The 18,120-nt window shown below is 38.7% G+C and overlaps 1 protein-coding gene across 8 annotated transcripts in view; it reads left to right on the forward strand.

Moving 5' to 3' along the window:
• TENM3 (teneurin transmembrane protein 3) overlaps positions 1-18,120 on the forward strand; it is a 603,842-nt gene that overhangs the window by 479,912 nt on the left and 105,810 nt on the right. For all 8 annotated transcript variants that reach the window (XM_077848637.1, XM_077848636.1, XM_077848639.1 and 5 more), the window contains 5 exons: positions 3,903-4,118; positions 9,183-9,393; positions 9,932-10,033; positions 10,225-10,419; positions 11,558-11,758. In XM_077848637.1, coding sequence (XP_077704763.1) covers positions 3,903-4,118; positions 9,183-9,393; positions 9,932-10,033; positions 10,225-10,419; positions 11,558-11,758 — 925 coding nt within the window. The remainder of the gene's footprint in view (positions 1-3,902; positions 4,119-9,182; positions 9,394-9,931; positions 10,034-10,224; positions 10,420-11,557; positions 11,759-18,120) is intronic.

Genomic DNA, 18,120 nt, shown 5'->3' on the forward strand with positions numbered 1-18,120 from the left:
GAACGATGTAGGCATTGTGATGTAGCGTTAGGCTACTATTGACCTCCTAAGTACACATCAGAAGGAGGATCATGTGCTTAAGACCACAGTTGACAGTGGGTAACTGAAGCAACAGAAAGCAAAACCAAGAATAAAGGGGACTACTCTATGGACTCTCATGTCCATGAACATGACTTCCTGTCACCTTCAGCCCATTAGCCAAATGGTCTCCCTTTAGCTTATATAACTGTCCTTTGCAACCAAAGGTACATTTGTCATTGTAAGATATGGTAGGCCAGATAGAAGACAGTCCTGGCATAATATTTACAAGTATTATACTCCCCCTCAAACTTCACATTTATCTATAAGGGCGAGTTTATTGTGAATTACTCTAGACCCCAATGGGCGTAACTTGGCTATCTGCCATACTTATCTGTGATCACAAGACACTTTCCTTAGTAATCTGGAATTCTGTTACTCCTGATTATAAACACATGTGCACATGCCTGTATACACCGCACATCATAGGAAAAGTAAGTGCTTTTATGGTACTGAAAAACAATTTGCCCATATTAAGTCAACTTCAAGTATCTATTTTTTAAGTTTTTATTTACATTCCAGTTAGTTAACATACAGTGTAATACTAGTTTCAGGGGTACAGTACAGTGAATCAACATTTCCATACATCACCCCATGCTCATCACAATAAGTGCACTCCTTAATCCCCATCACCTATTTCCCCCATCCCCTCACACCCTCCCCTCTGGTAACCATCAGTTTGTTCTCTAGAGTTAAGAGTCTGTTTCTTGGTTTGTCTCCTTCTTTCTTTCATTTTCCCTATGTTCATTTGTTTTGTTTCTTAAATTCCACATGAGTGAAATCATATGCTTTTTATCTTTCCCTGACTGACTTATTCACTTAACATAGTACACTCTAACTCCATCTATATTATTGCAGATGGCAAGATTTCATTCCTTTTATGGCTGAAAAAAATATTCCATTGTGTATATACACCACATCTTTTTATCCATTCAACAGGTGATGGACACTTGGACTGGTTCCATATCTTGACTATCATAAATAATGCTGTAGTGAATGCAGGGGTGCACGTATCACTTCGAATTGCTGTTTTGGTATTCTTTGGGTAAATACCCAGTAGGGTGATTACTGGATGTATAGTTTTATTTGTAACTTTTTGAGGAGCCTCCATACTGTTTTCCAGAGTGGCTGCACCAGTTTGCACTCCCACCAGCAGTGCAAGAGGGTTCCTTTTTCTCCACATCCTTGCCGACATCTGTTGTTTCTTGCATTGTCGATTTTAGCCAACCTGACAGGTGTGATGTGATACTGCGTTGTAGTTTTGATTTGCATTTCCCTGATGATGAGTGCTGTTAAGCATCTTTTCATGTGTCTGTTGGCCATCTGGATGCCTTTGGAGAAATGTCTGTTCATGTTGGAGACCAAACTTCTTAAGCTGGCATTCAGGGCCTTCCACAAACTAGTATCACTCTCCCTTTCCAGCCATAGTTCCCATTACGCCCATGACAAACACATTACTGTATCCCATTCATTCAATATATACTGACAACCAAATGCTTTCTATAAAATGCCTTATGTAATTCTTACAATAGCTCTGTGATTGCATACCACCCTCATTTTACAGATGAGGTTTAGAACCAGAGATTTATGATCTTCCTTAATATCACACAGACCGTTATTGACAGAACCAGGATTCAAACCATTTGACTGACTCCAAAGCCAATTTTCTTAACTTCTTTTCTAGCCATATGGGTCTCTCTGTTCATCATCACTTTAACACATACCCTATTACTCTTCTGTGGGTTTTTTTTAAAGATTTATTTATTCAAGAGAGAAATTTTAGAAAGCACGTGTAGAGTGGGAGAGGAGTAGAGGGAGAGAGAATCTCAAGCAACTCCCCACTGAGTGTGGAGTCCAACACAGGTTTGATCCCACAACCCTGAGACTGTGACCTGAGCCAAAATCAAGAGTCGGACACTTAACTGACTGAGCCACCTAGGCACCTCTGTACACCCATGTTTTTAATCATAATGTTTACTCCAACTCAAAAGCCTTCATGTCCTTCAAAGTTTACCTCAGAATTTAACCTTTCTGTGAAATCTTTCAACCGCCTGCCTACAGTGATATCTCCTTCCTCTGACCCTTAACCATCTAATGGCTTTAGATTGTCATTTAGTTCATTAGGTTGAAGGTATTGTCTTTCCAACCACATAATTAGTTGCTTGATGGCAGAAGCCATGGAAGCCAGAGTACATAAGTAAATAATCCCTAAGGTTATGTTCTTTGATTTATATTTCTTTCTGTCACCTACAGTTCTATGCCCCTAGTAAATGCTCAAAAATGGACTCAAAACTAGTAACTTGTCAAAGATATTAGACTCTCTCCTCCTGTCATTAAAGTAAGATAGTTCACAACTCTGTGATTTTGAAATTAAATCTCTAAATTTTGAATTGACAACTTCTCTGGAGGCTATTACGTTTAATAGGTACTATATCATATCATGTAATACCGGAATTAATATTCAGATTAGTATTTTTAAAAGAAAAATCATAGTAGGGCAGCCCCGGTGGCGCAGCGGTTTAGGGCCGCCTGCAGCCTGGGGTATGATCCTGGAGACCCGGGATCAAGTCCCACATCGGGCTCCCTGCATGGAGCCTGCTTCTCCCTTTGCCTGTGTCTCTGCCTCTCTGCCTGCTTCTCTCTCTGCCTCTGAATAAATTAAAAAAAAAAAAGGGGGGGGGTCTCTTGGTAACAGATCTCATTTCAAAAAGAAAGAAAGAAAGAAGAAAGAAAGAAAGAAAGAAAGAAGAAAGAAAGAAAGAAAGAAAGAAAGAAAGAAAGAAAGAAAGAGAAAGAAAGAATCATAGTAAGTCAACTTTGTGACTTTAAATAGTTTGAAATGATAGAGGATAAATTTCCAGTTTCATCCCATCCCTTAGCCTTGATGGACCTTTTCTGAATAAGAGACAATGTGGTTTTTTAAGGCAAATTGTAAAGCCTTCTCTATTACTCGGCCTTTCAGAACAGTGGGAAAGAACCTTAGGAAAGAGGGAAGGAAGAGAAAACCATACCAAAAAATAGGGGTCTTGGATCTGTTTCCCCAAACCAGGAAGTGGCAGAGACTCAGGGAGCGGAGGGCTTTTGTTCCTACAGGTTGAAGGTCATTGAAAGGGGTAATACAACTATACCTGGTGAGGCTGTGAGTGAATTTGAGATGATAGTCAAAAGGAAGAGAAAGGCTATGACAACCTACTTCAATATCTTTGAGATAATTTGAATTTATGCCTCCTTCCTTCCCCCACATAAGTGTCCCCACTACCCCTTCTCTTCCTCCCTTCCAGCATCTGAGCCTTTATTCATCCCGATGTATAGTTCAGAGGAAACTACATGAATCCATGCCATTGATTGGTTTTGTTGTTTGCTTAAAAATTGATTTGGAAATCTCCATAATCCATTCTGCCTTAATTTACACCTTGCAGTGCTATGGAATGTTTAGAAGGACTGATTTGTAACAGACTTAATCTTTCCCAAGAAATAACAAGACATATATTTGTAAGATAATTACATTTCAAGTGATCAAGAACGACTGTAGGTGTGAAAAGAGATTCAGTAATAGGCAGACCTTGGGGGAAGTCAAAAGATTTTTACTTAAATATCTTAAGGAATGTGCTAAATCAGAATTCATTGAACAACAATAGCGAACAGAAAAGCTTTTAAAGTGAAAATTATATGAGAACATTCATTTATCAGAAGATGGAATACCTGAGCATTTCATGAAAAGAACTTTTTGAAAGGAAAGCTGTTTTGTTGTTTGAGGCTTTGAGGGAGGTGGCATTGCTGGTGTTTTCATTTTTCATTGTTCCTCATTGCGTCTCTTCCATTCAGGAAAATTAGGTGGATTTACACAAGAAAATAACACCATAGATTCTGGAGAACTTGATATTGGCCGAAGAGCAATTCAAGAGGTTCCTCCTGGGATCTTCTGGAGATCACAGCTCTTTATTGATCAGCCACAGTTCCTTAAATTCAATATCTCTCTTCAGAAGGATGCATTGATTGGAGTATATGGCCGAAAAGGCTTACCACCTTCCCATACTCAGGTAAAAGTAGGCTTTGTTGTCAATAAAATGGAAGCTGCTAGTTTGCATTTTTAAAGTTACTCTGTTTCTAAAGTTACTCTGTTTTCTTAAGTTACTCTGTTTAACTGTTGGACCACTTTCGTATTGATCTTTCACAGTGAAGAGAATTTTGAACGTAGGTTACACTTGAGGTTTTCAAATTAGTAGGAAGAACAGCATTTTCTTCCTGACTTGCGTTAATCGTTATTGATGGATTAAAATGTACTAAAATTTGTGAGTAACTGAATGAATATCGAACATCGTCTGAGCACCTAGCAAAACATCATGGATTTTCCAAGTGTTTTACCAAGATTCTATGAGAATTTCAGATGATATTCCTTTCGTGTAATAGATGCATCGTATTTTCATCTCAAACAATGTATTCATGCTGTTGAAAATATATTGTATTTTTTCTACTTAATGCCAGACTTACTGTTTGTAAAGAAATTATAGGAATATAAACATAAATATGATGATATAAACTTTATCAACTGAAGCCACGATTCCTCGAATAAAGAGGCAAAAGAACTTGCATAGATAACCAAGGGTGATGATCATCACCTTACTGTAGACTCAAAACAGTTCAAATACCCTTCAGTCACACATTCAAGGAACTTTAAAGTCAGTCTGCTTGCATGAAAATTATGTCATAATAACAGTACAGAGAGCTGCTATCATAATTCTGCAATCTTTCTCATAATCTAATACTGGATCAAGGCATGTAAGATGGAAATTGTGGTTTAAAAGAGGTCCCATTATGTCTAACAGAAATTATTTAAATTACCTACTATATTATCAGAGCTCAGACTTTTCCTAGGGTCAACTATAATGTTAGTCAACAGAGGAATCCCAAAAATGTAATAGATGGTTAATTACTTTTGACAACTGGATAAAGCCTAAAGTTATACTTGATAATTAGTTTATATACCCATAGAATTTCATGTAGATTTTAACTTGATTTATGAGATGAGGACTGGAGGGTTTCCATGTATGCTTTATAGTATATAATTTTGTGAGAAATGCTTTTTTTATAACCTAGGAATATAAATCATAAAGAAAATTGATCATATGCCAATAAAGGAATCATATCTTTTGAGAAAGACGAGTAAGAAACTTTGAATATGCTTTGTCTTATATCACTGTAGATCAGGGAAAGTTTATATATATATACATATATATGTATATATATATATACTCATATATATATGGGTAAGTTTCATATATATGTGTGTATATATATACACACACATAAATTATAAAGCTGTAAAATTTTTCAATATCATGCTTTGGTGTATTCATTTTTCTGATAACATTTTTCATATCTACTATATTGAAGTAAATGCCTTTGATCCTTGCATATTAAGTACTCCACATTGTGTGCTAGTATCCAATTTAAATTTTTGATTACAATTATATTTGACTATGCTGTAGGTGATGGAGTGTACAGTGTAATAATCAGATTGTCTTGAAGGGAAGTGGATCTCTTTAAATTCACATAAAGCAGACAGATTGCATTTATATCAACAGTCCAGTGAAACAGAAAAATATTTTTTTTCATTGGAACCATAAATACATGTTTAAATCACTTTTTTTGTGACCGCAGAAATATACCTCCAAAGCTAAGTGCAACAGTGAGTGTGTAACCTATAAGTTCCAGAAAATAATTTCAAAAGGAAAATGTTGTATATGTTAAAGATTCATTAAGATTTAGGGTTGGCTCTTTCCAAGTTATATATACCATAGAAGATTAGGGAAATAAAAAAGTGCAGTTTCAGGTTTTCTCATAATTCTTCTGGTATTTAAATACAATATACATGATACTCACTTTCCCTTTCTACCACAATATATGTGTTTAACTAGATTACTCATTTTCTGAAGCTCCACAGTTATTAGAGTTCCTGCCTCTGGTTTATTCAAGATCAGCAGAGCAAACAACTGTTTCTGACTTAAGTGTTTAAACATGAAATATGCTATAAAGCAGCCCAAATTGAACATTTCTCTGTTTCTGGGGAACGCTAAATAAATCAACCTGAAATAATTAAAATTGGCCAGCCATTCAGAATAGTCACTTGAGTTTTGAAAGTCTTTGTGACCCTTTATAAAACTGTCCATTTAATTGTTACCAAGGAATCAATTGACTTCCCTCTTGCTGATGCTCAATTCATTCTCCTGGACAGTTAGAAGCCTAAGGAAGCAATTTAATGCTTTACAGTTGACAGTATACTGACTGTATCATTTAAGTGCATTTGCATGAAGGCTGTCTCAGTAGTTGGAGACCTGAGTTCTGTAAGCATACACTCCTACCACTTTTTGACCTTGTGACCTGGAACAAAGCCCTTCTCTGCACCCATGTCGGTCCAGAAAACGAAACCATTGGATCAGATGGTGTCTAAAATCTCTTACTCCTCTGTATGGCAGTCATTTACAGCAAAACCATGCCATGATCAAAAAGTTGATTTAAAGATACAGTTAATGGGATGCTTGGGTGACTCAGTAGGTTAAGCATCTGCCTTTAGCTCATGTTATGATCCCGGGGTCCTGGGATCCAGCCCCGCTTTGGGCTCCTGCTCAACAGAGAGTCTGCTTGTCCCTCTGTCCCTTCCCTTGTTTGTGCCCTCTCTCTCAGATAAATAAAATCTTCTTTAAAAAAATACAGTTAAGTATTCATAGATTCTGAGTTCTTATCCTTTTAATAACTGAACTAAGCATATGGATAGTCTGTTTAAAAATGAACCACTAGAATAGTTTTATCAAGTCTAACCTTTGTTTCATAATTACCGCCCCAAAGTGGTAAGACTGAATGTTATTCTAAAAATAGCCTAAGATCCTAAGACTTGCCCCCACAAAAAAAAAACAAAAAAATCCATGTCTCCATCTTATGAATGGGTATTAATTTCAAAGTAAAGCCAGTAACCCAAGTCTGTCCATAAGTCATTGCTTTATACTTTACACCTTGAGAACAAAAATTATTAACTATTTTTGTTCCGAATGATTTGTTTGCTTTTTGTAGAGATAGGTTTAGAGTTAAGTAGAGGACTTGTCTTTAGGTTTTTGAATAACCCTCCTGAAGGCGTGTGTGAAATGCCCCTACAGAAGACCCTAAGCAGATTCTCAACAACTGTGGCCTCCCGCCCACCACCACCACCATACCCACCACTCCAGCCTCATTTTATTGTTCACGGTGTGATGCAAATAGAGACTCCTACAATGAAGGTGGTGACTATGAGTATGAGCTTGAAAGACCAGTTAAAACTCAAAATTTCCTCCCTTTCAATTTTGCCGTTACTGTGCTTAATGTCAGAGGAGAAAAATGTTTATATGCAAAGAAGCCATAAAAAGAAATTTTCCCTGCCTCTTTGCCATGCTAATATAAACATTTAAATCTGATGAGAAAATGAATGGCTTATTTGAGATAACAGGCATCTTTCGAAAGTGCTGAATTCATTTTCCTCTGATAATTTTGGAGGACAATTCCAGTGAAAATTTTGCAAGTTAAATATCCACACCAGTGATTATTTTCATCCTTGTAAGGTAGAAATGAAAAAAGTTATTAAATGCTAACCAAGTTACAGCTTTTTGTGTGTATTTCTCACAGCTGCATGATGCCTTAAGGTAGTTTCAATACACACACACACAAAAAAAATAACAAAATGTTTTTACATTTAAATAAAAATTTTAGTACGTTGGAAACTGAATGAGATATTCTAGATTTTGTCCAGTAGTAACATTAGAGGTCTTTGATCTGTACAGTGGCGACACATTTAATCATGAATCTCAGAATCCCAACAGCCAGTTTTATTCCAATTTGATTATATTAAGGGATTTATATAATAAACTTCTCTTTAAACAGTCCCCGGATGAAATTCCATTTCAAGAATCTATCAGAATAGAATATGGGCGATTTGCATAGACAGTACTGTAACATTATATGTATTGCACTGTAGTGTATTTTTCACCATAAACACAGCCCTCAGGAATCAAGTGAAACTGGAGAAGAATCTATAGAAACTGAATCCCTTTACTTGTAGGGAGCTTTTATCTAACAAGTTTATTAAACCTGTGTTGGAAAGTCTTTGCCATGTCTTCCAAACTCACTGCATTATCCCTGATTACCAAGCTTTACTACTGTCACTCACCTTCCATATTTTTAATTATCTTTAAATCCTCCAGTTGAATTCTGCTAGTAACACAACATTATTGATGAATCTTACTAAACCAAAAATGAAGTTAACTGACGTTCACTTCCTAATAATAACTGGGCGTATTTACTGTTACTGTCATCTCTTCGGAACTCCCTCCCCATTGTTTAATTTTTTAGACTTTTGGGCAGAGATGTATAGGCATCTTGATATAGGATTCTGGTTTAACTATTACGGAGTACAAAGCCATGGGTTTCCTTCCCCAGATGCCTGGGATGGTTGCATGAGGGTCACAGAGAGGAGTACGGTGGGTGGTAGGAAAAGACCTGAGCTTTCTCACAAACCAACGCCCCTGCTTACCAGGGATCTACCCCTACACAAGGCCTGAAGGCTTGGTTTCCTTCATCTTCACAGTAGAAACACCGACACCTTCCTAGAAGGGTTGCCACGATGATTCAGTATAATGCTGACACAGAGTGCGTATCGGTGGCAGTTGTTGCCACATAGTAGTAAGTAGGAGAACACCTTGTGAGATTAACAAATGGTCTAAAATTAGGTTGCCAGGTGTGACATGTTACAGGTTCAAGGTCGTATCCATACACGGCCCGAACTCATCAAACACCTTATCAGTTGCAAGAGTCCGATCTGATTCCAGAAAGAGTGTGCACTAAGGGGAAAATGATTGTCCAGTTTCTGTAGAACAACAGTCTGCGGTGGGTAGTTCTCTTTCGTGATCCCTGTAGGTGCTACGCATAGAAGGACCTGTCCATCAGGGACCTTTTCCTGACATTGTCTTTAGTAGAGCTGAGGGGAAACAGTGGGTAAAAAAAAAAAAAAGAGAGAGAGAGAAGCAGCACCATGGAAATGTTTCTGACCACTAACCAGCTATACTTGTCCCCACCCTCAGTACGACTTTGTCGAGCTCCTGGACGGCAGCAGGTTGATTGCACGAGAGCAGCGGAACCTGCTGGAGCCTGAAAGAGCAGGGCGGCAGGCGAGGTCCGTCAACCTGCACGAGGCTGGCTTTATCCAGTACTTGGACTCTGGAATCTGGCATCTGGCTTTTTACAATGACGGGAAAAATGCGGAGCAGGTGTCCTTTAATACCATCGTTATAGGTAAGCACGGTCCTCGAAGCCTCTTTTTCCGGGCTGTGGTCTAAACAGTGTGTTGAATAGACACTCAGTTGTCTTCCCCGATTTGGAGTGATCCCTGGGGTGATGAAGCCTGAGGTCTAATGTGATGAAGTCTAATGTGAGAACTATTTTTAAATTTTTTATTTACAAATATGTGACACGCCACGAAGCACTAGAAGAACCTATGACTTGGAAATGTCTTGGCATCTTGAAAACACTTAAAAAACATCTGCCTTTGAAATGGCCATGCTTTGCTTTACTATTGGAATAATCAGGTGGCTTGCTTCACTTTATTATTGGAATAATCAGGTGGCTTGCTTCGCTTTGCTGTTGGAATAATCTGGTGGCTTGCTTTGCTTTGCTATTGGAATAATTTGGTGGAAGTGAATCCTTGGCCCGGTTGTGGAGCAGGCCATCCGTGATTCCCTCAACGTGGAGCTAGGATAACCAAAGTGACGCAGTCTATCTCATGCAAGTGGCAGGCCGGGCACTAAGTATTCCTATTCTCTCTTTTCTTCAGAGTCCGTGGTGGAGTGCCCCCGAAATTGCCATGGAAATGGAGAGTGCGTTTCTGGCACTTGCCATTGTTTCCCAGGATTTTTAGGTCCGGATTGTTCCAGAGGTATGCGAGTCCCAGTCCTTTCTTAAGCCCATGCAAACAAGCTGTAGAAACAGGAGTAATTCGGACCCTGGGCAGGGCGAGAACACCGGGGGGAGGGAAGGCAGCATAGCCCCCCACAGCTCTGTGCCTTTCCCCCCGGATGTCACCCCCGAGGGTGGCTGCTAACTGCCCTGTCGTGGTCTGTTTCGCAGCAGCCTGTCCGGTGCTGTGCAGCGGCAACGGGCAGTACTCCAAGGGCCGCTGCCTGTGCTTCAGCGGCTGGAAGGGCACCGAGTGCGACGTGCCCACCACGCAGTGCGTTGACCCACAGTGTGGGGGCCGTGGCATCTGCATCATGGGCTCCTGCGCCTGCAACTCCGGATACAAAGGAGAAAATTGTGAAGAAGGTAAACATGCCAATATTTACGGAAATCTCTTGTTCTCCACAGAAAGGAAGAGATTACCTTTGTGATCTTCCATGTGGCAGGTGCATCTCTTTGTGTGCCTCCCCGTGAAAGTACTGTTCATTTCCACACTGACCCATGCATCGTTGTGTTAACACGTTGACTGATAAAAAAAAAAAAAGCACAAATGCCCAAAGGAACCCCTTTGCTCTCAGTAGTGTGAATTTTTCCCCCCACCCTGAGGAAGCAAGCAAACACTTGTGTCTTGAAACCAGAGATGGACAATTGTTTTGTTTTATCTTTGTTTTTTCGGCGGTGGTGGGTTTTTGTTGTTTTGTTTTGCAAACTCTGCTGTTTTGGATGCCAGCTTTTAAGTCTAGTGTTGTGGCATCTCTAGGAAGACAGGCTATATTGCACGTGATATGGAAGTGAAAAAAAAAATACATCGTGGCCTTGCTCTATAACTGTATGTAATGATGATAGCTGTACTGTAAAGTGCAGTTGAATTGTTTTTTTTTTTTTTTCAAAAAGCAGAAAAGCACCATTTCCGTTCTTCAATCAAATTGATTTTATTGATCTGCACACAGAAAGTAATGCAATTAAGTCTCTGGAATTAAATTTTCAGGCCATTGACCCTACAAGTGTAAAGTTTTATTGAGTCAAATTGCTAAATTAAATCTCGTCATCTAAACCACATTAAAGTGAATTAAGAAGGATAGAGAGTATGCAACTCATTTATTTCTCAAACAGTTTGAGGGTCCCATACAGCTGTCAGTACTCATGTTGTGGATTAGGTCAGCTGATACGATTTTGTTACAGAGAAGCCAATACTTATTACTATCTGATTAAGCAGAACAGAGAGCAGTAGCCTGAAATCTCAGGAGCATCTATGTGTGTAATTTGTAAAAATTACAAATCCTTGCAAGAGTCTCAATTACCTAACTGGCGTGATTCTCAATGCCATCTTATAGGATTCTTTGCATTTTCAGAAATCAGTTCTCAAAAATGGTAAGGAAATAGTTGAGTATCCAAAATCATCATATACATTGGGTTGGGATTCAATTCTTTATCCTGCGTGTACTACGTATGTGTGACATCTTCTAGATTTAACTGTGAAATTATTCTTTTTTCTCTATTGCAGCCGACTGTCTTGACCCTGGATGTTCCAATCACGGTGTTTGTATCCACGGGGAATGTCACTGCAGTCCCGGGTGGGGTGGCAGCAATTGCGAACTGGTGAAGACCATGTGTCCAGACCAGTGCTCTGGTCACGGAACGTATCTTCAAGAGAGTGGCTCCTGCACCTGTGACCCTAACTGGACTGGCCCAGACTGCTCAAATGGTAAGGTGCATCAGTGCAGTGTGATCGAGTACTTAATATTATGTAGCTGAAGATTAAGATATCTTAATTTTTAAAAACACACTTATTGAATTTAGTGTAGATTGTATTGAAGTTATGATTTATAGAAATGAGTGTTAAAAGTAATGAAATTCTATTGCCTGATAAGAAGAAATCGGCTTTGTCAATTTGTCATTAACATTTCTCCCTTAGTCGCATGGTAAAAAAAATACTATTTCATTTGTGTAAAGAACTCCATCTTCTTACCTCTCCAAGGCCTGTGTAGAGCTTGGGGATTTAAGCACATTATCTCATAAACAGAGAAGCTCAATTAAAAAATAATTTGACAGCATAAGGCTAAACATGATCACGGCAAAGAGTATACATATATAGATATTATGATGTGCATAATGGTCCAACACTGATTTTTTTTAATTATAACAGTATTATTATCATAAAAATGGCAGGTAGTAATTTTTTTTCAATCAGTCGGTCTGTTATTGAGCAACAGCTATGTGCATGCATGGCATGGTGATGAGTCCTGAAGGGATAAAAAATAATGAATTCTTCTTACCCTCTCGGATAGTGGCTTTCAAATTTTTTACCATAACCCACAGCCTTAAACAGTTTTACACTGTGACCCTACTGTATATAATACACTCACATAACTGAAACAAAGCTTTACAAATTGGTACACACAAGATGCTTTTCTCCAAGGATGTCCTGTTTTTTTGTTAATGCTGGTTGTATCCCATGAATTAATTCCATGACCACATTAGTGCCACAGTGTGAAAAGGTACTGTTCTAATCTGGATGATTACAGTTTAATTGGGCAGATGAGGTCAAATGCACCCGAAATACTTGGAAACCAATACATCCCAGTTTAATATTTTATTGGATATTACATGGAATAATATGCTAAATACAGTCAACATTCAGAGGAGTGCCCTGCCTTGATGCACATTGGAAGTTTTCAAGGAGATTTTGGTTAACATTTGTCACCTTCTTTCAAGATGATAGTTAGTGTGGGGATGGGAGGAGGTATTTTTCGACTAGGGGAACAGTATGAGAAAGTACTTCATAGCATAGACTCTGAGATCAGATGCTTGGGTTCACACCCAACCTCCACTACTTAATAGCTGCGTAAACTTAGGCAGACTACAGTATGCTTTAGTTTACCCATCTGTTAAATGGAGTTAACCGAGACATGCTTTACAGAGATACTTTGGCAAGTGCTTGAATTAACATCTATAAAGTACAAGGCTTAGTCCAGAATCCATTCCAAATAGAGCTGCCACCTCCACTGCTATGACTGTTACTACTACTACGACAACTACCATTAGCAAAGATCCAACTATGAGATTATTGTTCTACACGTGGGAGAGTAAAGGAAAGATATTCGGAGGTAAAGGCTGGGTTGGGCCCCATTATGAGGGACGCAGCTTAGAAATGATGGTTCAGACAATGGAGAATCCACTTGTCCTGACAATGTGCGCCCACCAGTGTGATGAGAGCAGTATGTGAGAACTCCCCAATCGATTATGTGTCAGAGAGCACGACTAGTTGGAATTTGATGGCCGGAAGGCAAGTTTGAGAGCTTTCCCAGAGTGTGAAGTGCTGAGAGCGTGAATTCATTTGGAGTTTGTAGAAATGAAGAGGATATATCGGAGGGCCGTTTTAAAGGAGAACTAGACGGAGCCTGCAGAAGAGACAGTACAGAGTTGGTGCGGAGAGCCGAACGTCTGCAGCAGGGTGGGCTGGGGCAGTGGTCATGTCTTTGGGAAGGAGTGAGGAGTGAGGCAGGATGCAGGGGAGGCGATGGGGAGAGAGGGGGGAAGGCAAAGGGCCAGGTCTTGTTAACACTGTTGAGTCAATAAAAACAAAGGCTTGGCTGCAGGGAAGCCCACACTGATTGCCTTCTTCTCTGAAGCCCTGTTTATAACTGAGTGGTTCAGAGCAGGCCATCTGGAGATGAAGGGCCTGGGTTCAGGTCTAGCGCTGGCTATTCCCTACATCTGTAATGTCAAATCAGCTCTTTAAAATGCTTCTCTGCACCTCAGTTTCTTTCCCTGTAACATGTAGATGATAAGAGCAGTACCCTATACAATCATCAGAAAGTGGAAATGAGTTAATAAGTGAAAAGCACTTAGAACAGTGCCTGATACATGGCAGGTACTTGGTAAGTGGTACCCATTAATAGAAGTGGTGATGGTCATAGTCGTGGTGGTAGCGTTCCAAAGGCGATCTTAGCCTTTAGAGTTTGTCATCTTCATTCTTCATTGATTCAGGGGAGCGTCCCCAGGAAAGTACTACTTGGCTACGGTTCCCCCAGTAGTGAAATTTATGAAATGCAAATTATCTCATCTGTTAGTATAACCTAATGGCATTAACCTAAGAGAAATCCCACTAAGGCAGTGAATTCACATGCTTATTTTAAAGGAGAAAAAAAAAAGACTAGTAATTTTTATAAATCTCTCTTTCCTGGCACTTTGAGAAATTTGGATGACATGAATTACCAGCAGCATGACCGATTTCTGTGCCATTCTTCACCGACTGCAGACAATCCTGGAAGCTCACACTAAAGATAGTTTTGTACAGGATAAATTGTGATATTGATGAAAAACTTCTGTTGACGCCTCAAGTAGATATCCTAGGTAAAGGGACAAAAGGACAATGATGCACTCTTTTCCCTACATAGTCACTCTCATTTCCCCTCCCCCCTCTTTTTCTCCTTCCTCCCTCCTCTCTCCCTCCCTACTACTACATCCCTCCTACTCCCTTGGCTCCCTTCCCTCCTCCCTCATCCTCAACCTCCTACCTTCTCTTCCTTCCTTTTCCTCTGCCTCCCTCATCTTTTGGCCATACATTTTTGGAAGCAGACAGGTTGATGTTCCTTACAGCTTCATAGAAACATGAGTTGATTCACATAGCTTGGAGGACCAGAAACTGGTTAGAAAATTCACAATCACAAGAGCAATTAACATGTACAGGACAAATGAGAGCGAAAACATAAACTGCGGGTGGGATTATAGAGGACCTTGAATGGCCCCACGAAAGAGTTCTAGGAAATCATCACCCAACATTATCAAGCATAGGTGCGAGGCATTATTTAAATAACACATTAGCTTGTTTTGTCCTCCGTTCTTAAAAAATGTATTTTATAGTCACAAGAATCAAAATAGGCATTTAATTATTTCTGTTGAGTTTTTATTTCCCTTTCTGGCTTCCGTACTAAAAAAATGCATCCCACCAAAAAAATCCAATTAAAGTTTATAGATATAATTATTTTTATAGTAAAGCTACTTGGTTCGGGTCTCCTATGCCTTCATCAGTAAAATAAGCATAATAATACTAGCTATAAAATAATACTGGTTTGAAATATTGCCATTCTAATTTGTCTCCCACAATTATCAGAGTAGGAAAGAAATAATGAAAAGCCCTTTTTGTTTCATATAATGTTATTTAATACATCACCTGAATCATTTTATAAAGGATCCTTCGTAATTGATACTGTAGCTCAAAAGATAATTCAGCCCTGGGGCATCTGGCTGGCACAGTCAGGGTAGCATGCAACTCTTGATCTCAGGGTTGTGAGTTCAAGCCCCCTGATGGATGTAAAGATTACTTTTAAAAATTTAAAAATAAAATAAAATTTAAAAAGATGATTCAGTTGTCTTCATAAAATGATACTGCCATGCAGCCCCGGTGGCACAGCGGTTTGGCGCCGCCTGCAGCCCAGGGTGTGATCCTGGAGACCCGGGATCGAGTCCCACGTCAGGCTCCCCGCATGGAGCCTGCTTCTCCCTCTGCCTGTGTCTCTGCCTCATTCTCTCTGTGTGTCTCTCATGAATAAAACAAATAAAATCTTTTAAAAAATGGTACTGCCATGAATGACAGAAAAGACAAAAAGGTATAGATGTTAATTAAAAGATTAAACTGGCTGCCAAAATCACCTATCATTATTTTACATATTTAGACTGATTTTCTACATGCTAATATAATTATTTTGCCAGCTGAAAATCTAATTTTACCTGTATACAAAATGACTCCTTAGACGTAGTGAGTGAAGATCTTACTCCTATTCATCTTTCTACCCCCAATGCAAAGCAGAAAACCATATATTAAACTCTCAATATATAGAGTTGAAAAATTAATACAGTACTTTTTTTCTTTTGGAAGAGACTAACCACAGGAAACAAAGACTTTATTAAACTTTGCAATTAGCTACAAAAAGACAGAAAACTTACCTAGAATTTTTAGTAAGGAGATCAAATATGCATATATTCATCCTCTGAAAATATCCTGGTTCTTGTGCCTGAAATGTATCTGCACGTTGCACAGCTGTCCTTGGAAGTTTACAAAAACATTGTTGGTAACTTACATCTGTGGTTGAAGAAACTTTCAGCATTATTGGGAATTTCTAACTAACTAAATCCTAAAGCAAAACACTTTACAAAGCTACTTCTTTTGTTGTTGTAGAAATGACCTTCAAATATCTAAATTCAATAAGAGTAGACTCTATACCTGCAGAAACATTTGGTTAAGCTGCTAAAAGAGAAGAAATGAATTCTTTTCATCAGAAAGTTTATAGGTTTGAAAGCAACAGAGCTTTCCTCTATCTTCATCAGCAGTTTGTCCATTAATTAGCCCTTCAATTCCACTTCAATTAAATTAACTCTAATTAATAAGTTCATTACAAAGATTGACGCACCTTGCTCAAAGCTAGTGTGCTAAATGCTGATAAACACCTTCACCCTAATGAAAAATTGATTAGATTGAATAAAAGGGGTACCTCAGAAAGAAACCTCTCTCTTCTGGAGCTGAGTTGACGTTCTGTTCGTCTGAAGTTAATCACCATCTTAGATCTCTTAATCAAAAATTTAATTCAAACGAGATGGAAAATGTAGCATGAAAAAACATATACCACTCTCTTCCAGTTAATAGTCCTGCCTGTTGTTTATAAGAAATGTTATAACTCTCACAGTTGCCTCCATTGGGTGTTTAAAATTCTGTAGGACTTTGAGAGAGAATTATGGTGTCTGAGAAATGTAACTTGAGCAGTAAGTAGAAAAACAGGGGCATGTGACTATATCAACAGTTACTGGTTTTTGGGTTTTTTTTTTTCATTTAAAAATAAGGCTATAGTTCATTTTCTACTTGTTAGAAATGATTTAGGGTTTTTATTCGGCATTTTTATTTTTGCAAGAAAACTGAAACAAAGCTCTGGTCTTACAATCATAGAAAAAAGAGGTAGTTGATTTTATTTAATAACTTTATATGTAAAAAGCAAACTACAAAATATCCTTCAGAGTTTTCTTTCTGTGTGTGTCAATCTTAATGAAGGTTTTAAAGAAAAAAATTAGTTTAGACCCTTAAGTTCTTAAAAATCAAACCTATTAGGGTTTTGAAATCCTTTGGCCACTTGGTCTCCCTTTAGTTTGCTCTAGTACCTGAAAAACCTACTTTTTCCAATGACAGTGGCTGTAGTTACATAAATTTTCAAACTGATTTTCTACTATTGTTATCTGTCCACAGTACAAATTTACTGGATAGGGAAAAAAAACAGTTTCTTTTCTTTAACCAGCATGTGTATGTGTCAGAAGTGAGCCCAAGTGCATACTACAAAAGATTCTTTTAAATAAAAGTTTCTGAAATTTAAATAGAAATTTAAACATTAGGATTAGAAATCACCCCCTTTGCAATTCTTGCCAGACGGGTGAAGCCCAACTCCTGTTAAATACCAGACATGCCAGTCGAAGAAGGACAAACATTATATGGTTTCATTCGTTTGGGGAATATAAAAAATAGTGAAAGGGAATAAAGTAGAAAGGAGAGAAAATGAGTGGGAAATATCAGTGGGGGAGACAGAACATGAGAGACTCCTAGCTCTGGGAAACGAACAAGGGGAGGTGGGTGGGGGGTTGGGGGTGACTGGGTGACGGGCACTGAGGAGGGCACCTGACAGTATGAGCACTGGGTGTTATGCTATATGTTGGCAAATCGAACTCCAATGCCAAAAAAAAAACCCTGCATAGGGACACCTGGCTGGCTCAGTTGGAAAAGCATGTTACACTTACTTGATCTTAGGGCCATGAGTTCAAGTCCCACATTGAGTGTAGAGGTTACTTAAATAAATAAAAAACTTTAAAAAATAATAATAAATTAAATAAATACAGGCATACATACCAGCCATGCTTAGGCACTGAAATATTTTATTAATTTTATATGCACTTGATGTATGTGCCTGGACCGGTGCATGTGCCAAAAGATACTCTCAGATACACTTCGTGTGTGCTTTCCTCTGGTTATGGATCACGGGTCCTGTTCGGTTAGAAGCCTCGTGGACACACACACACACACACACA

This window comes from Canis aureus, chromosome 15 (assembly GCF_053574225.1).
Source record: "Canis aureus isolate CA01 chromosome 15, VMU_Caureus_v.1.0, whole genome shotgun sequence".
Lineage (NCBI taxonomy): Eukaryota > Metazoa > Chordata > Mammalia > Carnivora > Canidae > Canis > Canis aureus.